Source organism: Rutilus rutilus, assembly GCF_951802725.1.
Source record: "Rutilus rutilus genome assembly, chromosome: 2".
Classification (NCBI taxonomy): domain Eukaryota; kingdom Metazoa; phylum Chordata; class Actinopteri; order Cypriniformes; family Leuciscidae; genus Rutilus; species Rutilus rutilus.
The window spans coordinates 19,656,805-19,684,262 of NC_140210.1; the positions used below are offsets into that span (position 1 = coordinate 19,656,805).

Sequence of the window (27,458 nt, forward strand, 5' to 3'; positions counted from 1 at the left end):
TTGCTTTGCACATTCCCCACATTGTTCAAAATATCTGTTTTGTTCCATTGAATAAAGTCATACAGGTTTGCAATGACAAAATAGTGAGTAAATGATGTCAAAACGTACATTTTTAGGTGAACAGTTCCTTTAACAACATTATTATTTTCTCCATTTGCTATGGAAACAATGCAGACTGCTGACTTCAGTTAAAGGGTATTTGGAACACAGATTGGACAGTTGGATATTGTAAATTAAGGCTCCAGGAATGCATGTAAACACTGAGTTTATTTAGTTGTGGAGGTATATGTCATTTTTTATGATCATAAATGCAGGTTTATTACATTGCTGCTTTTTGGTTTATGGACCAAACATCTGGACCATCCGGACCAGCTATCTGCTAGCTTCTGTTGCGAGTAGTTTTAAAGCACATCTTTGTACTTATTTTTTTTATCTTTTTAATACACATCAGCTTTCTGGACTAATCATTCATAACTTTTGTGTTAGAAAACATTGAAACTGTCACTCTTCACTAGCTTTTGCACTAGTTTTTTTTACTAGTGAATGTTTTATTTTCTCCCTAATGGCCCAGCACACAATAGTTTGCCTTTGGCTATGCATTAAATATAATTTTTATGATGATGAGCCTAATAAGATACTCCATCTGCTTTCTTTACAAATGTGTTTAATGCTGTATAATGGGCTATTCCCTCTAAACTGTCTGTCCCATATGCATTAATAGGCTTTATAAAATTACTCTTAGTATGTTAAGGAATATTCTGAGATTAATTCTATCTGTAGCATGAAAGAAAATACATTTTGCTCATCACAAAGAGTTAAACAGTAAGTTGTTGAAAGAAATGCACTTAAAAGTCTATGAAGTGATCATTGTCAGACTTTTTTTTATGTTTACATGACCAATGTTAGATGGGGAGTTGTTTGGAATCAATCATTATTTCTGTAATTACACACTTAATTTGTATTTAACCTGGAATCTAAATTCAATTATGTAAGCCCTTTCATTTTTATTGAGTATTTTGTGTATTGAGCAAAACTCAACAGACACTCAATTTCCTAGTTGTTGGAGGGCAGCGAACATGATTTTTCTGCGTATCGGTCGACCCCTCTAACCTTGTTGGGAAAAAGTCAATATCCATTATAGTCTCTCAAGGTGTTGCATTACTCAAGCATTTTACAGTGTGTTGTTATGACTGGTGGAAACAAACTGAGTATTTTTTATTATTATTTTTTTGGGCAAGCACCTGCATTAATAAGCTACATAAGCTGACTGCCTTTATGTGCTGGAATGTTTTCTGCTAACAAGTTAACATATATAGTTCTTTAAATATATACAGTCACAAAGCCTCACCATTTACCATCAGCAGATGCTTTTGTAGAGGCATTAACAGTGAGGTTATTTTGTTCCTAGAAAATCCCCATAGGAAATATTTCTACTTTGTGTCACATAATAGCTGTGGGATGACACCTGAAAAAGAGTCTGTTCTGGAAGTGACCTATGAGGCTACGATGAGTTTCACTACATTGTTAACTTTGAGGCTGCACATCCCACAGAATGTTCACTAACCATGAACCAATTAGCTTTACATTTGAGAGTGGACTTCAGCAATGGTAAAATGGGAGATTCTGTAATGGAAATGCGTTGGTATAAATGAAGAGTTCAGATGCAAAAGCCTCTAAGTGCCATCTGAAATTTTCTTCTAGAATGATCATTTTTATCAAGCTCGTATATTTAAGTTCAGTAATTTCACTTAAATTACAATTAATAGGTCATTTTCATTGCCATTTAAGTGAAACTACTGAACTTAAATATACAAGCTTGATAAAAATGATCATTCTAGAAGAAAATTTCAGATGGCACTTAGAGGCTTTTGCATCTGAACTCTTCAAATATTGACTAATAGGGCCCTATTTTAAGTATCAAACGCGAAACGCAAGTAACTTTGTGGGCGGATCTCGGATCCGACGCAAATCTAAAATGGGTTGGTCTGAAGTAGCTACATAACTCATAGGTGTGGTTTGGGCGTAACGTGCAATAAACCAATCAGAGCGTCATCTCACATTCCCTTTAAAAGCAGGTGTGCTTGTTCCATGGCGGTTTGATATTATAACTGCGGTTTGATATTATAACGGCGGATTTGCCAGGCGCACGCGCACGATCACAGCCGAGGAGACCGACATTCTCGTCAGGGCCGTAAAACAGACGAGTGACATTGTATGGGATGGGAGAAACCCACCCAAATTAGCTTTGGTTAAACAGTAGTATAATAATTTGGGTAAATGTGTAAGCTAGTTTTATGCATATTTTTTCACATCTTCATGGACACCATAATGATTTCCCTCGTGTGGTAATATTTTTCCTAGTAATTATGTATGGTTTGCAAAAATGGGAACTGTGTCTGTGTAGAGTAGAGAAGCAAAGTGTATGCGCGTTGTGCACACGCTACATTATGGCCAAGCATGCGCCCTTAAAATAGCATCTGAATAACGCGCCACTGACTTTAGACTAGGTTTTTCCTGGTCTGTGACGGAATTGTTTTCTGAAACAACAAAATAGCACCAGGGAACGTTTGCGCCGGAACACGCCTCCTCTTTTCGCTGAACCGTCCCCGGGAGCGCAAGTTCATTCCCTAATTTACCAACGTGCGTCTGTGGAGGGAAAAGTCCGCTGTGCGCGGGTGCAAAATAGGAATGATATATGCGTCGGTGTACAAAGTCAATTGCGCTGTGTGCAAGATAGATATACTGTTTTAAAATTGCAAAAAATGCACTCAATAAATGTTCAGGCAAACCCCTGTTGAAAAAAAACTATGTTCATATTTTCACAACGTAATGATCAACGCGGAAATGCAGAGGATAGAGCAAAACAAAACACCAGTCACGAATTAGAAGTCTAAAACGAGAATTTTTAAAGAGAAATGACGGAGGAGCTTGGTTTGTTGCCCAGCCCTGTTTGTTTGAACCGCGAGAGTCGTCAAAGCTTACGCTACTCCTACATCCTATGTCATACATCGTCAAGTGTTACTCTTTTGGCGTAAGTCGACTTGCGTAGGCCGTCTGCCGGAAGCTAGTTATTTTCGTCTATAAAGTTTTAAATTTAATTTTTATTAACCCCCTGGAGCCGTGTGGAGCACTTTTATCATGGATGGATGCACTTTGATGGACTTCAAAACAGAAGCGGCCATTCACTGCCATTATAAAGCTTGGAAGAGCCAGGACATTTTTTTATATAATTCCAATTGTATTCATCTGAAAGAAGAATGTCATATACACCTAGGATGGATTCAGGGGGAGTAAATCATGGGCTAATTTTCATTTTTGGGTGAACTATCCTTTTAAAAATAGTTGTGTTCAGACAGATTCAGGCCAACCCCACACATACATTAAAAAAGATGAACTCAGTTTTTTATATACATTTGAATAAGATGTGGCTGATAAGATAACTGATGCATAAAAACTACACATCAAATACAAGACAAATTACAGAAGCATGCACAGATTAATACCGACACCATATCCCTTTGAGTAAGTTAATCTTTGTGACATGCACTTAAAAGCACACACACATATATATGCATTCATATGCATGATGACACAAAAGCACGTATCTCAACAGTCAGAACTTATTACTCTAACCCCATCACATAAATTAGTCAGTGCTCCCTTCTCATGTACCTCCAGTGGCTGACAGAGGGTCACACAGGAGTGCATACAGAGCAAACATCTGCCTCATCTGCAGGCCTGCAGACCCGGGTCTTCCTCCTTCTTTCACACCCCAGAGGAAGCACTTCAAGATGGGCACGCAACCCTTCTCCCTATGAATAACTTAAGTCTCTTCTTGTGTAAAATGACCTCTCTCCTCAACAAAGATTCCTGAGACTGACTGATGAGATTATAATAATGCAGATTCATATATGCCTAATGGTCAATTAACAGTGACAGGTGTAGGAAAACCCCAGTGCTGAGGTGCCACCGCCGGTTTAATGATCTGCTGCGCTAATGTGACCTCTGACCCCCGTGCCACGGCCCTGGCGTGGCAGATGATGGCCGCGGCAAATTTGGGTGGCGTAGGGGAAAATGTGAGACACAACCTCTGGAGAGGGGAAGTCAAGAAGTTACGTGTCACTAAAACACTCACTAATGTGAGCTTTATAAAGGATATGAATCATTTCAATACATTCACCTGTCAAGATCAAGTCTAATCTTATATAAAACCTCTTACTGTGAAACACTAGATTTGCATTTCCTGGAGGAAATACCAGAGCTTAGATTTTGGTTTTGTGTAAATGAAATGCCACATCAGATCTGCTTTAAACATCGCAAATGCATGGGAATCACATAATGCGACGCTGTCTTTGCAGTATAAAGATGGCTATAGATAATGGGTGTGATTTTCTGCATATTCAGAATGATTAGATTAACAACTACTCGGTTCAGTATAAGTAACCCAATCCAATCCACTTCAGCGGTTTTAAGGCGAGACACGGCAGGCAAAAACATTGTTTTGTTTTTTTACTGGTCAATTTTGAGATTTTTGGATATTTGTCTTCAATAACATGTCTTCTTTCAGACTTGTGGTGAAAAAAAGTCTGGAATACACATTTAGGTCTTTATTTTACTACACTTTGTCTGTTTGCGTCTGTAGATTTCTCATAAATTCAACAAAAGTTTGCGTTCTTAATCAACGTGCTGCTCCGCGATCTCTGCCGTCAGCCTGTCATCAAATGCACCATTAGGAAGCTCTCTCTCTTCTGTACAATCCTGTCGGATCCAAATATGGTCATTTCCTTTTTATCAGCAACCAATCGTGAAAGTAAAAGGGCTGAATGCGCAATCTCATTGGCTGATGATAAATCTTTAAAGCCCGTTTTCTCAAAATGACTTTTCTCTCATACTCTAAGTCCGAAATCTCCACTTCTGTAGCACCTATATACACCAAACGTTCCAGTCTTGTACCTAGTTATATTATGAAGACATTTACAGAGGGATTTATAAATATACAGTGAGGAAAATAAGTATTTGAACACCCTGCTATTTTGCAAGTTCTCCCACTTAGAAATCATGGAGGGGTCTGAAATTGTCATCATAGGTGCATGTCCACTGTGAGAGACATAATCTAAAAAAAAAAAAATCCAGAAATCACAATGTATGATTTTTTAACTATTTATTTGTATGATACAGCTGCAAATAAGTATTTGAACACCTGAGAAAAACAATGTTAATATTTGGTACACTAGCCTTTGTTTGCAATTACAATTACAGAGGTCAAACGTTTCCTGTAGTTTTTCACCAGGTTTGCACACACTGCAGGAGGGATTTTGGCCCACTCCTCCACACAGATCTTCTCTAGATCAGTCAGGTTTCGCTGAGAAACACGGAGTTTGAGCTCCCTCCAAAGATTCTCTATTGGGTTTAGGTCTGGAGACTGGCTAGGCCACGCCAGAACCTTGATATGCTTCTTACAGAGCCACTCCTTGGTTATCCTGGCTGTGTGCTTCGGGTCATTGTCATGTTGGAAGACCCAGCCTCGACCCATCTTCAATGCTCTAACTGAGGGAAGGAGGTTGTTCCCCAAAATCTCGCAATACATGGCCCCGGTCATCCTCTCCTTAATACAGTGCAGTCGCCCTGTCCCATGTGCAGAAAAACACCCCCAAAGCATGATGCTACCACCCCCATGCTTCACAGTAGGGATGGTGTTCTTGGGATGGTACTCATCATTCTTCTTCTTCCAAACACGTTTAGTGGAATTATGACCAAAAAGTTCTATTTTGGTCTCATCTGACCACATGACTTTCTCCCATGACTCCTCTGGATCATCCAAATGGTCATTGGCAAACTTAAGACGGGCCTTGACATGTGCTGGTTTAAGCAGAGGAACCTTCCGTGCCACGCATGATTTCAAACCATGACGTCTTAGTGTATTACCAACAGTAACCTTGGAAACGGTGGTCCCAGCTCTTTTCAGGTCATTGACCAGCTCCTCCTGTGTAGTTCTGGGCTGATTTCTCACCTTTCTTCGGATCATTGAGACCCCACGAGGTGAGATCTTGCATGGAGCCCCAGTCCGAGGGAGATTGACAGTCATGTTTAGCTTCTTCCATTTTCTAATGATTGCTCCAACAGTGGACCTTTTTTCACCAAGCTGCTTGGCAATTTCCCCGTAGCCCTTTCCAGCCTTGTGGAGGTGTACAATTTTGTCTCTAGTGTCTTTGGACAGCTCTTTGGTCTTGGCCATGTTAATAGTTGGATTCTTACTGATTGTATGGGGTGGACAGGTGTCTTTATGCAGCTAACGACCTCAAACAGATGCATCTAATTTAGGAAAATAAATGGAGTGGAGGTGGACATTTTAAAGGCAGACTAACAGGTCTTTGAGGGTCAGAATTCTAGCTGATAGACAGGTGTTCAAATACTTATTTGCAACTGTATCATACAAATAAATAGTTTAAAAATCATATATTGTGATTTCTGGATTTTTTTTTAGATTATGTCTCTCACAGTGGACATGCACCTACGATGACAATTTCAGACCCCTCCATGATTTCCAAGTCGGAGAACTTGCAAAATAGCAGGGTGTTCAAATACTTATTTTCCTCACTGTATTATTCCTAGCCTGATTTATATAACATTTCATTCCAAAAAACATGGCGAAAATCATTTTTTTAAGGCTATTGACAGTATTTTCTGATTTACAGGATAACAAAAGTAGATATCCATAAATCCCTCTGTAATTTTTTTCCCATCTAATATATGAACACAATGAAAAAAATATTTTTAACCTGGCTTTATCCAATACTCAGATTTCGTTTTTTAAAATATATGCAAATTAGCGCATATTTAATTAGATATTGCCTTATTTGCATATTTAAACATTAAATTACAGAAAACTTGTAATACATTTTTTTTCTCATCTTAATGTAGGTAATCAACTGGGAAAGTTTCATGGTGATATCTGCTAGTTAAAAATGTTACCCTATTCGCCTTAAAAAAGGTTAAATGGCAATTACAAACTGAATTAATTAATGCATTTAATATGTTTTAAATATTGCACACTGCTGTAACACACTGCCATTACTGTAGTTAGAATTTAAGCATTTTCATTTAACATTTAATTATGCCTACATAATTAGCCATTTAAAAGCCATATTTGAAGATTACCAGATATAAATCAACAGGATTTTTAATTGAAAGAAAAGACCAAATCAATCGTTATGCAGATAAATGCAAGAAAACAAAATAGATTAATGGTAATTCAGTGTGCACATATTTCGATGACATTAAAGCTGTTGGTTAGATTATGAATTGCAATGGTCGAAGGATTATCAAACTTAAAGGGATAGTTCACCCAAAAATTAAAATTCTGTTATCATTTACACACCCTCAAGTTGTTTCAAACCTGTATGAATTTCTTTCTTCTGCTGTACACAAAAGAAGATATTTTTAAAAATGCCACTAACCAAACAGTTGATGGACCCCATTGACTATTTTATCTTATTTTTTTTCATACTATGGAAGTCATTGGGGCCCATCAACTGTTTGGTAACCCATATTCTTCAAAATATCTTCTTTTTTGTTCAGCAGTTCACACAGGTTTGGAACAACCATTGTGCTCACGTCTCGAGTCTTTTGCAGTGTCTCGCGCATGATTCTCAACATTCTCAAAACGTGGCACTCAAGTTAAACTTTAAAAAACATGTCTCTAGACCTTGCGCATTTTGTTCCACTGACCTGTGTCTCGCATTTTTAACAGCAAAAAAAAAACACGTCCTGTGTGAACCAGCCCTATATAATTCTATTCATTCACTGTTTTCAAAGGTTCAATTAGATCATTCTGATTCAAGAAACTAATTCTAAAACAGCATTGCTTCTATTTTTATCTCAAATATAACTTTATTTGTGTGCTTGAGAGGTATATAGCACGTTAATAACACAAGTATGGTTAAAAATTACGTGTGCATGACATTTAAATGGTGCTATATATTCATGACTGCTAAAACTCCTGCCTTACACATGACCACCCACACAAACACAAATTGCAATTTCCACAATTATACACTTCTGCTGACACACACATACAGTAATTACAAGCATTTGTATCCCAGCGTATTGTATAAAGAGCTCACTTCTCTGTCTGAGCAGTCTAAAATCAGAAACAAAAAGCACTCCCCTTGTTTGTCATGGAGGTGAGTTGGAAACCAAGCCAAAAATAACTCATCATTTACATAACTCAGCATTTACATATTACCCATAATTCATACCATTAGCATATCAAAGCTGGGGATGACTCTTTGGAGGTGGGATGGAGGCCATCACATTAAGTGCTCTTCACAGCTAATGCAGTGATAATACATGGAAAGCTATTCGTCTATCACAGTCTGGAAGCGATGCTTGTCTTTATGGGAACCCCTGAGAAGCACTTCAAGAGGGGGAGTGAGAACGAGTTTGATGTGAGAAGCTCAGAGGAAAAAAGAAAGTCATGTAAAGCAAACTTGTAAGTGGGACAGAGACTCAAGCTGGAGGTGATATCCAGGACCACACACCTATGCAAGATGCATACTCATGCTCAGCCAAACACACACTTTAAAACACAACCCAATCAAATATACATGCACACACAATATAAATATGCAAAGGAAAAATATGCTGCTTTTGATGCTTGTATGCCTGTTATAGGACATGACTGTGAAAAGCTTTCAACACATTGATTTTCTTTAACATGTTCAAAATGCTCTTTTTGACAATCATAGAAATAAACTATATTTTATTTTTTTACAGTGTGAGTGGTACTTGCCCTTGAAAAACTCAAACCCAAGATGCTGAGGTTGTGGGTGGTTTGCAGGCCATTTACTGGATGTTTATTGAACTGTGCACTTTTAGCCCTATGGACTTTTAGAAAATAAACTCTCTAACTGAACTGAGCTAAACTGTTCACACTCACACTCCAACAGTGGACATACAATTCCCACCACAATGTCATTTTGACCACATCTCAAATGATCTACCTATTCTGTTGTGGAAATGACAGTCCATCCATCCATCCATCCATCCATCCATCCATCCATCCAATCATCCAATCATGGAATAAATTGGCATACTTCTTTGTCTTGCTAAAGCAAACATCACATTTTTAGCATAAATGAATAGTATGAATAAGTATTGCATGATTGGAAATAAAAAATATATTCTGGTTAGTGATAGTTACTTTCATATCTCTTTGTTTTCTTCACACATCAAACATCTAATTTAATTTCAGGTACGCTTTTAACTGACTCTCTTTCCATGGTAACTAATTACACTAATTTCAGAAACTTTAATAGAAGCAAAATATCAGTGTGGTGGAAATGACACCACAACTGTGGGACAGAAGCAATTATATATTTTCACAAATGAAATATCTAAATGGTTTATGAGTGTTTAATTGCTTAGATTATCATAATAAAAAAAGTAAAAAAAAAAGTGATATAATATGTTATTATAATGTATAATCATATCTTAGGATTGAAAGTCTGGAAGAAAATATAAAAGATAAAAAAAAGTTTGATGAAACTTTTTTTTTTAAATGATAACAAAACCGAAATCAAATCAACTACTGAAACACACACTTCCAGTCAAAAGTTTGCATTGATTAATATATTTTTAAATGGTTTTGAAATAAGTATCTTATGCTCATTTGATTAAAACAAACAAACAAACAAGAACAGTATTGTGATATATAATTTAGACTTAAAATAACTTAATTATATTTTCAAATGTAGTTTATTCATGTGATGGCAAAACTTTTCAACAGCCATTATTCCGGTCTTCAGTGTCACATGATCCTTCAGAAATCATTCTTATGTGCTGCTAATATGATTGGCAAGAAACATTTCTTATAATCAGTGTTGAAAACAGTGCTGCTAAATATTTTTGTAGAAAACTGTGATAAACATTTTTCTTTGATGAATAGAAAGTTCAAAAGAAAAGCATTTATTTGAAAATATTTAAATGCATTAATACTATTCAGAAATGTTTCTAGAGCGCCAACTCAGCATATTAGAATTAATTCAGAAGGATGAAGGTAGTTATTTTCCTTTCACATCTCTAAGATATTTTGGTTCCTATATATGCATGGCTATAGTCCATATAAATGGATTCTGAACACAATAGCAATATGAAAGAAATAAACTTACTCCTTCGTTTCCCCACGTCTCCCTTAGAGGTGGCTGCTTCGTTCAGAAGGACCATTCCCATGGTGATGGCCGCATCTGAGATGGAAGTCAAGGAATGACTAGTGGCATGGATGTGGTTGGTTTGCACAATAAACAGCCAGGACCTGATATGACGCTTACAGAGTGCCTCCAAACCTAAAGATTGGGCTGCAACTAAAGAAAGCATAGCTCTAGCACACAATGGGAACAAGACACTTTTGAACTCTGAGCACACTTCACTCGGCTGGGAGGTCTCCTCCAGCCTGGGGGGAAAGCTAGGTGTCGGCAAGAGGAAGACAGACAAACACGAGGTGTTCCGCCAGCAGGCAGAAGCTCCTCTCTTCTCCAGCAGCTGAGCCAGATGCTAGCAGTGGGTCTCGGTCTGTCTGCACACTCTGTACCCATCAGGCAAAGTCAACAAACCCATGTAATTACAGGGGGAGTTCAAACTGAGAATGACACTCAGAAGGACATACTCGACATGGCCAGGTGAGCAAGTGTGTGTACAGTTTGTTTGAGAGTTTCTATGAGGATAAACACAGACATGTGTAAGAACATTTCATACAGCTGCACCTTGATGGATTTTGACAGCCACAGATGAGTAGACAAAAACATCTGACATTGAACTATTTGACATCAAATAATAACAATTTTAGTTTACAAAATGTATACATTCAAAAGTTTGGGGTCGGGACTTTTAATTAAATTTAGTTTTCTCTTATGCTCACCAATGGTGCAGTTATTTAATAATAAAAAATAAAATAAAAATAATAATACAGTAAAAATAGTAATATTGTGAAATATTATTGCAATTTAAAATAACTATTTTCTATTTTAATAAATAAAAAAATAAAAATGTATTCCTGTGATGGCAAAGCTGAATTTTCAGCATCTTTACTCCAGTCTTCAGTGTCACATGATCCTTCAGAAATCATTCTGAATCATATTATACTGACTTTGTTCTTAAGAATTATTATTATACATGTAGAAAAACAGTTGTGCTGCTTAATATTTTTGTGGAAACAACAATTTATTTGGCACATAATAAAAGTATTTACTGTCACTTGATTAATTGAATGTGTCTACTTCAAAAGTATTTCTTTCTTGCTCGCTTTCTTTCTATATATATAGAAATCAATATCTTAAGGCTGATTTATACTTCTGCATTGGACCTATGCCGTAGCCTCTATGCCGTAGGCTACGTGTCGGTTGTCCGCGTCGACGTGTATTTACCATAGACAGTATATAAACTGGACACAGCGACCCCATTGGATTCAACGGAGACAAGTGAAGTCAATTAGAAGCACTAACTTCCTGATGGCTGAGCGTACTGCGCAGACTCAAACTGAGCTTGACGAGATGTGACGTGAGCAACCCGTCTGTCTTCTAGTAGCTGTGCCAAGAGAAATCTAAATCATTCCCTTACGAAACTTGCAGAGACGGAGAGTGTGAGTAGGAGATGTCAATGAGCTAGGAGCAGGAGAAACTTTTGCTAAGTATTCTGATTAATTACTTTGTCATTTTGCCTCCACGTCCCCCCAATTGCCCGCGAGCTTCTCCTCCTGTCCATACAGTAATCTCTCTACTGTGCAACTCTACAGAGTCGCGTGGTTATGACGCAATCGTTAGCCTATTTTTACAAAAACTGCATCTACGGGGCCATAACGTAAGCTATAAGGTAATGGAGCCTTTTATACATTTTCGTGTTTCTTTAGAAATAAATAATGGACAAATGGAGTCTTTAAACGCCTCAGATGTAAAGTTATTCGCTGTCAAAGTGACGCCAAAATGAATGGGAGTCAATGGGATGCTAGTCTCGCGTAGCCAGACCTTCAGACTGACGGCTGAAGGTCTGGAATTCATAGCAGCTTTCTTTGGCCAAGGCCCGCCCATAAGGCCGTTTGACCGACATGTCAAACAACCAATTACAGTTCGTTTCGTTCAGCGTCACGTTTCGGGGCGTGGAAATGTCCCCACAACAACAGACCGGCGTGCAACATGTCAGTCAGCATAGAAAATCAAAGAAGGAGAAGAAAACAAGCAGTAAGTCATTGATCTGTTCGTGCACGTATAACAACAATGGCGTCTTTTTGTCTCCACTAAGTGCCTCAAACAAAACTCCTCCTGGACATCTCTTAAAGAGTCTATGCCGTGAACCTCGCATACTTTTGAGAATCCTACGTTTAGCTGATCTTGATAAATGCTCATTGTCACTCATGTAAACACAACAGTTTTTCTTCCGCAATCACACGTCTGCGCTTTGTTTCCCGGCGGACCGAAAATAAACGCGACACTCGCGCCCGCCGGAAATCCGATAAAATTCAACCAATCAGATGACGACTTCGACATTCCTGAAGTGTTTCCAGTTAAGTGTACCATATGCATCAGACGTTTAGCCAACGTTCCGTCTGAGGCTGAGACTAATGGGATTCTAACAGCAGGTGATGGTCCGCTAGGCAATGGCGGCGCCCGGGGAAACTTCAAAATAATATGAAACCCTGCCCCCCTGGTATTTACACATGGAGAGGGAGCATGTGAAACCCGCAGACCAGATTGGAGCAGACCAATCACAGCACTTGCGGTTCGCGTAGAATTGACGCGTTGTTACATTTTTGGAAAGGTGCACATCAGGCTACGCTTGCAACACAGGTTTGACGCAGAAGTATAAATCAGCTTTTACTGACCCCAAACATTTGAACAGTACTGCATTTAACTAACATATATACTGTTTTTTTTTTTTGTCTTGTCATATTTGTTGTCAGCAGTATGTGTAAATAAAAATGATATATTTATTTTTGTTTTCATTTTTGGTAGCAACACTAAAAATCTTTTTCTCCACTAAAATTCTTCTACATTTCTACATTCTACATTTTAAAAAGTTAACAGAATGATGAACAGACGTTTGTGAAGTCAGTGGGTTATTACGGTTAACTTCATTAACAGAACAATGTGCAAGGTCCATTGTGCAGAGGGAGGTTTTATGTGAAAGGATATTCAACAGAAGAATAATGTGAGATTCAGCCACAAATTGAGCTTGACTGCTGCCGTGGATATAACTCTGAAAAAGACAGAAAAAAACAAGATGACAAACAAGCAGACAATAGACCCTTCAAGCTCCGCTTTCACAGAGCAGTATCACTGGATACCCCCATACTATGACTTTTTGACAAGTTATGCTTTATCATTTTTATCATACTGCAAATGCATGAATACAAACCACACACTCCACCCACTGACTTTATATTTAAAACATAAATAAATACAATCTTAGAAGGGAAAAGGTCAGATAGAAAATAGCCAACAGACAAAGGTCAAAGCAGATGAATGAAAGGAAAACTTGACAAATAAGTGATAAGAGCTTCAATGGGTCAATGAAAAGAGCACTGAAGCATTCTAACACATCAAGTCATAATGACATGTCCTGCTCTCTGGAGTAAAACCACTCTAGATGTAGCACAAGCAAAACCTTCATTCATCTGTGGTAGATGAATGTGCAGGAACATCGCAGAATGGATGCAGCTTCAATGAAAGCTTCTAAAACTTACCCTACTGCATGGAGTTTTAAAGAGATAGTTCATACAAGCATTAGGTGAAATAATTTCATTACCATCAAACTTGAGTCGCTATAAACACAATGAAATGTCCTTTATTACGTGGGACACAAAAGGAGTAATTCAGCAGAATGTCCATGATGCTCATTTCCATACAATAAAAAAGAAACAATGCAATGTACTTCTTATAAAATTATTTTATATATGGACTCATGTGCCATATTGCAATTGTTCTAAAAACATGCAATAGAACAGACTGAAATTCAAGTCTGAATATGTCCTTTTGTGTTTGGAAGGAAAATAACAATCATACAGGCCTAAACTGATATATTCAGCCAGTGCACCAATTTAAAAATAACTTATAAAATCCACAGCTTTAGAAATCAAAACTTTGGAAACAACGTACTCAATCAATCTACTAACATATTTACATAGGAGGTCTAAAAGAAGCGGTATAAAATCATAATAGATTAGATTAACTCACAGTTGGAAAAAGTAATTTCAAGGTGAGATAAACACGTTCTTTAAGAGCAATGTACATTATCTTTTAGTTCAGGGGATTTTTTTTTATCGTCATAGAATTCTATCTAGATTTAGGGATCAACTAGATACCATCACTGAATGTCACTGAAATATATGACTGAATTTCATCATTTTGAATGAAGCCTATATTGAGACATGCATGTGTGTTTTGATAAAAAAATAAATAAAATAAATTCTACTCACAAATATTGAATGCTTTTGATGTTCAGTGTGACACTAAATGTAAAAGAATCAATAGTCGACTTGAACGCAGCAAAAGTATTGAGGAACTAAACACTGCCATAAGCGGTTCCTCAATACTCAAGGCTGTTGTCACTTGCAGCATTTCATGTAGAGACAGAATAAAAGAAAGATACGGGGGGATTGTGAAAAGTAGGGATCCATTAAGAAGAAGATATGAGCAAATAGGCCAGTGCATTTATCACTGTCATGTCACCTGTCGCCTCTGGGTTAACGCATCTGCTAACATTTAAACACAGCCATACCCTGCATATTTTCATATAAAAGAAAATAACATTAGAAGCCGTTTCAGCACTAACACAGAGAGACACAACTGTATTATTCTACTTGTGTGCCGTATCTGTCATTGGGCAACTGCAACTTAAACACAGTCATTTGTTACTTTTGAAAACATCCGCAAGTATTTTTCCTTATTTATTCGGAAACTTTTTGTTTAGAAGTCATTTATTAGTATTTTCGGTTTGTTTGTTTTGGGGGATTTTGTCATTTTTATTAAAAAGACAGTGAGAGGGGTGATATAAAGCGATAGGAAGAAGAAACAAAAACTGAATCAGGAAATAACAAGCTGGAGTAAGTGGCCACGTCTACAACTGTAAATTACAGTTCAACTTTAATTTAGAATGGTTAATTAATTAAGGTCTGTCAATTGATTCTTTTTAAACAATTAAAATTAAGCAATTGACTGACATAACTAATCTGAAAACGGTCACTATCGGGTGGAAATCTTGTATGTCCAAAACCACTACTTTTCAGGAAATTGATTTTTTTTTCTCTCCAAAAGATGATATTGTGGCTTTATATATGGTCAGACAATTGCATGTGTCATTATATTATTAACATTCTATCAAAATCAAGCTCAAATGGAGTTATGATTGTTGTTTTTTACCAGCGAACCAGACATATGTGTTTTGTCCGCCATTAGAACGGCCAAATCTGAGGCAGTGAGTGCATCACATTATGTTTTCATCAACTTACAGGTTATAAAGTTTACTGTATAGCTATGTAGGAGCTCAGTTTTTTTTTTTTTTTTTGTCATCTGGCTCAAATCTCATGTTATAAAAAATGAAGTGCTTCGCACAAGCTATTTAACACAGTATTGATCCCGACTCTATGACAAATGCTAGACTAAGACACTCTTCTCCGTTCCTCAAATACATAAAACATTAGCCTTTATATAGTGTTTCGTGAGTAAAGAAAACGCTGTACTTATTCAAACAACCAGTTATTTATTAACCCTTGCATTGCAAACAAGCAGAGACGGTCCAAAATGCATGTGGCACTTCATTCAAGATAGAGACGGGGCAGAATTATGAGGTTTTACCAAAAGTTTGGTGATCCAATGGAGTCTTGAGGTTTAGTCATTGGTTAAATATTTGCAAAACCCAAAGACAGACATAAAGGGTGACCAAAAGTAACGGTTTATAATAGATAAATAAAAATAACACAAAAAAATTACTACCTACATGGAGATACGAGGTTTTCGCTTGACAGACAATATGACATTTGCAAGTTAATTTAGTGCCTGCTACCAACAAAACAAGAGCTTAATTAAACACGTAATTAATGAAGTGAACAAAAGAGATTTAAATACAGAAAAACAGAGGAATGAATGAAGAGGTGTAATAAAACAAGTGAGAGAATCAGTAGTTGTGAGGACAAGTGTTGGTGTCATTGTGTGGGCAGATATATCCTCAGCATACTGTTTATTTATTTAGAGTTGACTTCTGCTCTGGGCTTTGAGGCAATGCTCTAAAGAGGCGATCCAATGGTGCACTAGGGTTACAGATGTCTACTTTACAGTCAGACTGACGTCACCATCCAATGAACCATCAAACATCATATTTAGTGCTCTGTGTAGGAGCATACATGACTGAATATGATCATTACAACCGCCTACATGCATTTGTTTTCAAAAAGACATTATTTTTGACTCATGCTAAAATTCTACTCCTACACTTTAAAAAGTGCACCGTCTGTTAAATGAACGTCCTGGCTTTTGAAGTTTTAAAACATGCAAATGTGAACAATTCACTGGAATTAAATCATTATATTTTGAATTTATCATCTGTTCAATTAGCAAAATAAAACAAACGTACAAATATCCGACTCATCACGAAGGCGGCATATTTTTCACACACACACAAAAAAAAGAACATTAAATATAAAACATGAAATAATATCAGTGTATTCACGTATGGCATGTGCGTTTTTCATTAATAATTTCACTAAGTATGAGGTCAGTATACATTAGCCTACAAACACATTAACGTTGGTGGTGTGAAGCAAATTAAAAGTTGTTAAAAATGTGCAGAGAATATAAATGTAATAAAATATAAAGGAGGAACCACCCTAATACCTTTCTTTGGTTTCACATATACAAACCAACACATATGAACGAATATGAGACTATATCTCTATAGTGAGCCATTCTGTTTAGCCTTGAAATTCAAAGACAGAAACTCAGTCGAAATGCCTGGGGACACTTCAATAACGGTTTAATGGTATACTGGATTCTCAATAATGCCACTAATTTCCTCCAGAGAACAACAGACAGTAGTGCCACCCGGAGAATGAATCAGCAGCCGTACTATTGTGGTTAAAGGCATGAAAAAGTGACAGTTTACTTCATTCTTCTTTATCTTCCTCTGTTGCGTTCTTGAGAGGATGGTTTCCCAGAATTCTCATCTAAAGCACTATTGTGACTAGCTTGCAAAAAAAAATCGAGTTTATTATAATAATAGCTCTAGCATTTTGAATTACTATTATTTTTCTATTCATTCAGACAGAGCAGATAACATGGATGACTGTGACCAGAGTACTTAAAAAGATTTACCAAAAATATGGGAGAAAATTGTCATTATTTACTCAAATTCATGTCATTAAAAAACTGTATGACTTTTTTTTTTTCATTGCCATAACAGGAGTCTGAGGCTTTGATTCTTTGATGCTTATCACTAAAACTTTAACTCTCATATTAGATATTAACTGCTGCATCCAGAAACAGATTGGCACAATTCATGAATGAATTGTTCAGAATGGTTTTGTAAGCTGAATCACCTAACTCACTCCAAAATATTTGACTAAAGAATGATTTGTTCATCGCTACTTTACTCACCATGAACACGGCGAGAAGAACTGGAGTAGATTTTCACTGAATATCGACTTCAGATTAGTCCTTACCTAAAGTTATTGTATGGTTTCAGATGAACCGGAAAATAGCACGCATGTAATATGAACCATTTATATGTTGCTTCTGTGTCCTTATTGAAGCTCAAAAAGTCTCCATTCATTGTACATTCATGGAAAACAATAATCAGCACCATTCTTGACAATTTTTTTGTGTTCCACAGAAGACATTAAGTAATACAGGTTTGGAATGACATGCTGGCGAGTAAATCATTACACAATTTTCAGTTTTGGGTGAACTGTTCCTTTAATCACAGTGAAAGTTTATACATTTTGCCACATCCCACGCAAACTTAATCTGTAAGAAGTCAAAATATGCATAATTAGAGCTCAGATTAAACTTCTAGAGTTTCAGGCTCCCAGCAGTACATGTGCAGATGCAGAGAAGTTTGATCCCGACTCCAGATAAAATGCTCTGAATTCTGCATATGGATTTTTCAAATCAGGACGAATCATTAGAACTCCTCAAGACACCCCGCAGCATGAATCTTCCTTTGCAGAATGGTTCAAAATTGTCCCAGCAATCACTTTGATTTGCATGGAGTTTCATCTGAGCCCACTTTGAAGTTCTCTTATTGAAAAGCGATTTATCTAGCTCAAATAATATTGATGCCGTTTTACCGTTTTTCTCATAATCAGCGACATAATACCAGTAGTAAACCACGACCCATGCAACTGTTTCCAATAAACAACACTACATCATTTTCCACTTGAATGGCTTATTTTAATGCTGCTTTCAATCTGTGAAACAACGCAAAGCTCTTACTCAAAAACCCAGAGGAACATGCATAGCACATTAGCGCAATGACATCAATTCGAAAAGCAAATTGCAGTTGTGCACAATAGTCGCAATGAAAAATACCGTAATATTCTCGGTGGCCCTTCCAATTGATCTGATGAATTGAGAATTACAGTACGTGTTCTCTTTCCTTAGACAGGGAAAATAGCTGCAGCTAAGTGCGAGTAGGGAGGAATAAGTTCAATGTTCAGCATTATAATTGGACAATGAATATATGTGTATTAGAATATATTCAATTAGGGATACAAATCTATGAGAGACCATGAATTTATTCAGGATTCAGGATTATACATTTGGAGACTGACGGTTAGAGACAATCATGTCTGACTGGATGTCGAAAAAAAACTGATTTCAACATTTCTTTGGGGTGTTGAACTGAACTCCATAGCATAACATGAAGCCGTTATGGATACTTTTGTCTTGAGCTTCGATGATAAATCCATTTCTTTTCCCAAGTAAACATGTATGACAATCTTGTTTTTCAGCCCCTTGTACACTGTAGGTTTTGGAGAAAGCCCTGCTGTTTAAACTGTTAAATTTCACACTTAATTGCTGTAATATAAGTGATGTGTGATTTTAAACTGCAAAAGACAAATGTTCTGTTTCAGGGATGTACAGTCACCTAATAATTTTGATGTAGTAACCTTTGCAAATCATTTGTTCCTGTTTTTTTTTTCCCTCACTGTTTTAAGGCTTCACTATTAAAGGTCAAAAGAATGAGTCAGTGATGGAGATAAATGAAAAGTCAACAAAGCAGAAAAGTGGGTAGAGAGAGAGAGAGAGAGAGAGAGAGAGAGAGAGAGAGAGAGAGAGAGAGAGAGAGAGAGAGAGAGAGAGAGAGAGAGAGAGAAGAGAAAGAGATCATATAGTAGGTAAAAAAAATATAGGTTTGGTTTTAGAGCACAAGTGGGATATTAATTATACATTACTGCTTACGGAGGAAGTTCAGCAAATTTAAAAAAAGAACCCATTAATTTTCTGTCTATTTTTTAATGACGCCAATGAGCATTTGCAACACACACACACACACACACACACACACACACACACCTATCTTTATGAGGACATTCATTGACACAATGCAATCTCTACCGCTTACCCTAACCTTACCCATCACAACTAAGTGCCTAACCCGAACCCTGACCCTAAACCTACCCTTAACCTAATTATAACCTTATCCCTTAAACCAAGTCTTGACTAGGGATGGGAACGACACGGGATTTGGGAAATCGACTGTCGAGGCCCATGTGTCGACTTTTTGTCGGATTGTCGGCCTTTTTTTTTTTTAAAGAGCATCAGCAATGCGGAGGGTGGAAAATATTTTACATCAGGGTCCGAAATTAACACCCGCCAAGCGCCAAATGCGGGTAGATTTTCTGTTTGGCGAGTAAATCTCAAAAGGCTATCCGCCACACTGGCGGGTGAATGTATAACAAAATATGAAATTTTAAGCGCGCACGCACGAGCAGAGAGAGAGAGAGAGAGCGAGTCCCGGCCGCGCGCGCGCGCACTCACCATTCAGAGCGGTCAAGCTTCCCCGTACTTTTTGACAAGCGTCCTTGACAGGGCGGCCAGAGCTTCTTTGCAGCTCAAGTCGGCGACGGTGTGTACGTACCTACAGTTAACGCTCTTTCTGTTGACGGCGCTGAGGAAAAAGCTCCCGCAACTGTAAGAAGCTGTCGCCGCCCATTTCCGCTGCTGCTTCTGTTTACACACCATGGTCGTTCTTTTCTCGAGAAAAGGAGTTTTCTCATAGCGTTTGCAACGCAAACCTTCAGGGAACCGAGGTTAAAGTAACCGAGGAAATGTAATAAATTAAAAGGCAAAAAAAAAAAAAAAAATGCAATTTGGAAATCCCACAAGCCCCGCCCCCTCGACATGTCGACACTCTATTTTTTTTGTCGAGTGGAGCATGTGTCGAATGTCGGTCGTTTTGTTGAGAAAAAGTCCCATCCCTAGTCTTGACCCTCAAACAGGCCTTTAAAGGGGTCTCAGAAAGTGAGGACCGGCCAAAATGTCCCCACTTTACTCTCTTTGTCCTCACTCCAATGGTCTAAAACTCAAACTGGTCCTCACAAAGATAGTTGTACAAGTACACACACACACACACACACACACACACACACACACACACACAAGAAAAAACCACAAGGTAATTATTATTTTTTTTAATCAAATTATAACCAGGCCAGGGTACTTCAAACGTTTAGGGGCCAGATTATGAAGATGAAAACTCAAGGGAAGAAACAATTTCCAGAGTAATTATTAGACCTTCACCTGTAAGTAAAATGTTAACATGAAAAACAGAATAAACACACTTAATGTTGTGCCTGTTTACATTAAAAATAGTCAGGGGTATTCAATTTAAGCTTTATAAAATTAATTTAAAAGGAGAGTCCTGAAAACTGGATTTACTTTTAATTAATTGAAATCAAATAAATACATAATTCTAAGATCTTAGTTAGTTTGAATTGTAACAATATTACTGTTTCCCTGGATTTTGATGCCTTGGCAAGCATAAGAGACTTTCAAAAATGTACATAAAAAAAGAAAATTCTCACCACCTGCAAACTATTGAACAGTGGCAGCTGGTCAGGGGAGGCACATCCTACCAAAAATTTAAGTGAAAATGGGAGAAGGACAATTTAATGTTCCCAGTTATTCATTTAATTTCATGTCTCAGAATGATTATTTCTTGTTTGTAATTTCACCACTGTAACACCATAAAATATTACTGAAGAAGTCGGAACCATGAGACTATGTGATTTCAAACATAGTTTGGTTGGTTAAAAAAAATAAAAAATAATAATAATAATAATAATAATAAATAGACAATCACCATTGAATATTTCACTTTCACCGGTTAAGAGTGTTGAGAAAATAAAATAAAAATATATTGCAGAGGAGTCTAGCCTCCCTCGGTATATCAACCAATCATCATAGAGAAGAAAATTACGTGAAACTAATTATAAGTTTGAACTACTAATGCTGCTAATGTACCAACTACCTTATTTACAGAGATTCTGAATATTTGATCGCCAGCAAATTTACTATTTGAACAGCAGCTACAAATTAAAAATGAAGGAAGAACACACCTAAAGATGGATACAGGCTACATTTATCAGCACTAAATGGCTGAACGTGCTCTTTTAACACGGAAATTTAAAAGGACAGAAGGATGGATTTTTGCTTCAAGTGATAGGCTAGGTGAGTGAAATTATATTGATATATTGTCTTGCTGTATATGACATTTCTGCCTCTATTTTAAAACCCACCAGTCGCCACTGATATAGAACTCTCATTTTACACTTAAGAAGAGCTGAGTTTTTTATATATTTTTTTACTTTTTATCACAATTTTTTTCCTGTAACGAATAAGACACTGTCATCATTTTGGCTGGAGAAGACAAAACCTATTTAGATACATTTTATTGGATAAAAGAGGATAGAAATGTAATACTTCAAGTTCATGCCTAAGACACTATAGCTGAACTGTGGGCAGAAAAAGCTTAAAAGCACTCTGAATATGGACGATCCATCGCTAAGATTTGCGCAAAGTACACCCTGGTGTATCAGGCACTCCAGCGATTATCAAAATCAATCGGAAAGCTGTATAAAAATGATTGACGGGCCATGTTTGGCCGTGGGCAGCCAGCTAAAGAGCCCTTACATGAGTCCTTGCTTTTTGTGTGTGTGTGTGTGTGTGTGTTTTGTTTGCAAAATAGCCCCCAAAAAGGTCAAGGTATTTTTTTTTTTAGACATTTCATGCATCATCAGTTTTGTAACATTGCTTAAATCGTGCCAACAACCGAAGCGCAGTGGCCATTTTCTTCCCTCAGTGTTTCATCATAAAACCACATTAAAAGGAGCACTTGCTAGGAAGCAAAAATCCAGTCACTCAGGTTTGAATGCGCAAGTACGTAGCTGGGAGCATCTATCAGGCTTTTGAGGAATTTTTGCGGTTTCTGCTGGCAGATTGAATTTTTACTCTGTGTGGGAGCAACCTTTCATTACCCCACTACACTGTCATCAAGCATTACGTCTCCACTCACTCAATTGCTGGCGATGCGCTGGCCCTGCAGTGGCTCAGTGTTGGCATCACCATGACTTTAGTCTCCCTGAGGCCTGTCACTCCTTCCAATGAGTTTTAGTCTGGTTTTAAAAGACTGGGGTTGGGTGTATATAATGTTGATGGTGGATTTAATGCGGTGACTTAGATCTTATAATCAGCGTATACGTGCAAAACTGTTGACTCCAAGACATTTCCAAATTAAGAGTACACCGCATCCTTTCGTGTGGATTGCGTTTCAAACGGTTCTGTGTGAATGGTAGACATCTCTCCCTTGAAATGAGCACTCTTTTTGGGTTGGAGTGGTTTTAATTCAGATCAATTTGTCTGGAGCGCCAGCTCATCAGCGGGCTGCTCTGAGAGGCACTTGGATACAGGCTGGCCGACAGCCAGAGAACCAGCCGCACACTATGAAGGGAACGGAATCAGTACTTATAGGGGTGTAAATATTCAATGCTATCTCACGACCAATTCGTACGAGTGAGTAAAAGGTGGCTAATTCGTACGAATTTGTACGATTTGTCTAAACCCACGTGATGGGTAGATTTAGGGGCGGGGTCAGGGGTAGGTCATTCGTACAAATTGGGCAACTCATAAAATATGTATGATTTAGCAAAAATCGCACTAATTCGTACGAATGAGGTCGTGTGAATTCGTACGAATTAGCCACCTCGTAAAATTCATACAAATTGCCGTGAGATCGGGTTGAAATATTTGCTTTGACAATCTTTCAAACTGAATGTACCCAAAAAAAAAATTACATGCACATTCTGTAATAATTTACTTGCCCACATTTCATCCAAAACCTGTTCGACTTTTTCTTATGTTGAACAAAAAGGTGAATTTTGAAGAACTGGATCAATCTAGTTTGTGAATGCAACATTAAAACCTGGATCAACTGATTAATTATGACATCCAAATCCTAATAATGATTCATGCACATTGCACCAATAGCTATGTTTGCATCCAAAGTTGTCAATTTAACTTACGCACAAAATTGGAATATCGCATAAAACATTGGCAAATAAAGCAGCGTTTTCATCCCATGTGTTATCTTGCGTTCGGATGGCTGGCATTTGGGAACGCAATCATCCGAGACACTTCTGGGAGGTCGTCATTATACCGAATCATTCTGATGACAGACTTTGGCTCATGCATTTCAGAATGATCAAATCAACATTTGTGATGCTGTGCATTAATCGGTCCACTGGTTAGTCCAGTTACACAATCACATCCACTGTTGGGGCAAAGTCCTTTTTTTTGTTGTGCATCAAAGGATTTAATCAGTAAATGTGTTTCCAGCGTAATTTATGTGCATGTCTTCTTATCGGATCAAAAAATGTATACGCACCAATTGAGCGATTACGTCTTTTTATGCACGTTTAGAATTTATGCGCATCTTGGTATTTCCTTCCAGCAATTTGTTTATGCAATATTCCAAAATAATATTCCATATTCTAAAAATAAGTTGGAAACATAATGAGAACAAGGTCAGATATCAAATCATGCAATCTTTTCTAGTCTTTCACTATCATGTGACTTCAGATGATTTAGACCAAAGTGCATGAATCGTATGGACAATTTTTAATTATAACAGGAACATTTATATAATAATTTTGATAATTTAATAATTTTGCTCTACGGAATAAATATATATTTTTTTTATTATTATTATTGAGAAAACTAGTTTAAATAAGGCTATGGATCAAAATCTGAAATTCTGTCACAATTTGATTATTGACTGTATCTAAAAAAATATACCTAAAAACACATAAAAAGGTCATAATAGATAACAAATCTACATTTGACTGAATATAGGTCAAAATTATATTTTGGATAAATCAATGTTTAATACATTAAGTATTAAGTAAAAAATAAAATCCATTATTAATCTTCATTACCTATGTATTTAATTTTCATTGCCAGATCAATGCACTGATACATTTGCGCTTCAAGCACAAAGCGAGCGCTTTCTGAAGAATGCATCAACACAGGCCGATTCTTACATAATCAAAACACATAATCAGGATATTCAAAACACTTGTAAACACACTCAGCCATTCTTTCTCCACCGTTTTCAGTCCAGTTGGATGTGGCAGGGCAAACAGCCTTTCAGAGTGTGTAAAATAAGGCTGCCAGCTCAAGTTAGAGAAAGAGTTTTCAAGCCTGTCAAAAGAATTCTCAAGCTTATGGACAGGGGGATACCGAAAACTCCAGCAGCCAACGGCAACCCTTCAGCACAACCGTGTGGTGCCTAACAAGCTCTGGAAAGAGTTGCTCTGCACGGAGAAAGACAGGTACTCCTAGACAGGATGAGAGGGTGCTGATTTCATCATATAGGACAAGCCATTAAACGCTCAGACCAGCTGAGGCATCTGGGTTAGACAGAAACAAATCAGTCATTCCCTGCATACTACAGCTAAAAGCTTAATTACTTCACTGCTTTATAATCATTGCTTATGATGTGAGCTAATTATTGAAACTAATAAACCATTTTAAATATTTTAACTATCACTTATTGGACAAATATAACTTATATGAGCTTTGGCTGGTAGAGTGCCTCTGCTGGTACATACCGTAACTACACCTTATGGGGACACAAAGCATAATAATAAGTACATTTTTTAAACATGTTACATGAAAAGGTGTAGGTTAAAGGAATGACTTAAATACAAATTTCTGGGTTCAGTATAAGTTACGCTCAAATTTCCTGTAAAACAAAAGTAAAAATGGGATGCACTTTTGGAGGCTTTAAAAAGCATAAATGTGAAGCTTATAATCGAATAAAAGCACTTACATTAATTCTCATGTTAAAACTATTATTTGAGCTGTAAAGTTGTTCTTGTAATTTTAACAGTCATTTTAGTGTTTTAGGTGTGCATTGTTGTGGCATATGAAATTGTAAAAATGATTTCACACAGAAAAGATTAGCAGCATTTTTTTTCACGTAAAAATCATGTTAACATGCATATTGTTTACGTTTTATGAATTAGTGAGTACTTTGATGTTTATGGATTGACCTCATTCACTGCCACTCACTGGGACTCATATCTTTGCAGTTTTAAAGAAAATGAGAGACAAGTCAAAATGAATATTTGTAGTGATCAACGTTATAGCCACCAGTGCTGTTGACTGAGCTTAAAAAAAAAAACAAGATATTAAAAAGATATTTTTTAGTGAAATCCGAGGGCTTTCTGTCCCTCCATAGAGACTACCACAGTCAAGGCCCAGAACGATATAGAAAGACATGGTTGAAGTAATCCTGTGACTCCAGTGGTTTAACCTTAATTTTATGAAACATAATTTACCACTTTATTTACGAAAATATTGATCTGCAAAGCATGTTCAAGAGAGCACCACGATGCATGCGTGTTGTGTTGACGTGAGAGCTGACGTTGTTGTGTGAACATGATTTGGATAATATTGTTTAGTAAATAAAGTGGTAAATTACGTTTTAGCACTCGCGTTGCTTCATAAAATTTAGGTTACACCACAATTAGTTTAATGATGTCTTTCCTACCATTCTGGACTTTGAATGAGGCAGTTGCGTTAGATCTCTATGGAGGGACAGAAACCTCTCGGATATTTTAAATCTTCATTTGTGTTCTGAAGATGAACAACGGTCTTACGCATGTGGAATGACAAAAGGGTGAGTAATTAAATGACAGAATTGTCATTTTTGGGTGAACTAACCCTTTAACTTGTTTTGAACTTTGATATGATCATTCCTTTAAAAGAAGACATTTTGAAGATTGTCAGTAACCAGACAGTTGATGGACCCCCATTGACTTCCATAGTATTTTATTTATTTTTGGTCAATGGGGTCCATCAACTGTCTGGTTACTGACATTCTTCAAAATGTCTTATTTTGTGTTCAGCAGAAGAAAGAAATTCATAAAGGTTTAAAACAACTTGAGGGTGAGTAAATGATGACAGAATTTTCATTTTAAAGTAAATTATTCCTTTATCTATATTTACTAACTGCATCCATTAAAGCTACAATATATAAGAATTTTGTAATAAAATATCCAAAAATCACTTGTACAGTGTGATATATTTCCTGCAGTTGTGTACTTACAATATCCCAAAAGTTCCCAAAGTTTTTTAATTTCAGAGAAATTTTAAAGGGATACTCCACTTTTTTCGGAAATATGCTCATTTTACAACTCCCCCAGAGTTAAACAGATGAGTTTTACCGTTTTAGAATCCATTCAGCCGAACTCCGGGTCTGACGGTACCACTTTTAGCATAGCTTAGCATAGATCATTGATTCAGACGAGTCCAGTAGCATTTCTTTCAAAATGACCAAAGAGTTTCAATATTTTTCCTATTTAAAACTTGACTCTTCTGTAGTTAAACCGTGTACTAAGATCGACGGAAAATGAAAAGTTGCGATTTTCTAAGCCTATATGGCTAGGAACTATACTCTCATTCCTGCGTAATAATCAAGGAACTGTGCGGCCGTACCATGGGTGCAGCAGGCGTAGTGATATGACGCAGCGCCTGAAAATAGGTCTAATAGGTTAGACAAACTTAGTCCCGGTCACGTTGGAAGAAGTTACCGAGCTGGGGACTATTTTTAGGCGCTGCGTCATATCACTACGCCTGCTGCACCCATGGTACGTCTAGTGGCTCGCTCACGCTGTTGTTGTTTCATTCAAAAATTATGGATCATGGCAAGCAGACTTTGGGACAAAAGGAGGACTAAAACGAGGATCAATATCAGCGTGGCGTTTTCGAGATGCCGAGAGCTCCACGTCCGCGTCAAACTTTGACTTGACAGAGATGCGCAAATGTAGAGGTGAGCAAATGTACATAAAACTAATCAATGTTATATAGCTCAACATGATGCAATATTAGAATATTATCAGCAGTATGTTATTC

General features: G+C 37.2%; 1 protein-coding gene across 1 annotated transcript in view; it reads right to left on the reverse strand.

Annotated features, from left to right (window-relative positions):
- The window catches only part of tusc3 (tumor suppressor candidate 3), a 97,071-nt gene that overhangs the window by 9,436 nt on the left and 60,177 nt on the right, over window positions 1-27,458 (reverse strand). Inside the window, exons 7-8 of the mRNA XM_084402170.1 lie at window positions 13,180-13,245; window positions 10,170-10,242 (exon numbers count right to left, since the gene is read on the reverse strand). Coding sequence (XP_084258296.1) covers window positions 10,170-10,242; window positions 13,180-13,245 — 139 coding nt within the window. The remainder of the gene's footprint in view (window positions 1-10,169; window positions 10,243-13,179; window positions 13,246-27,458) is intronic.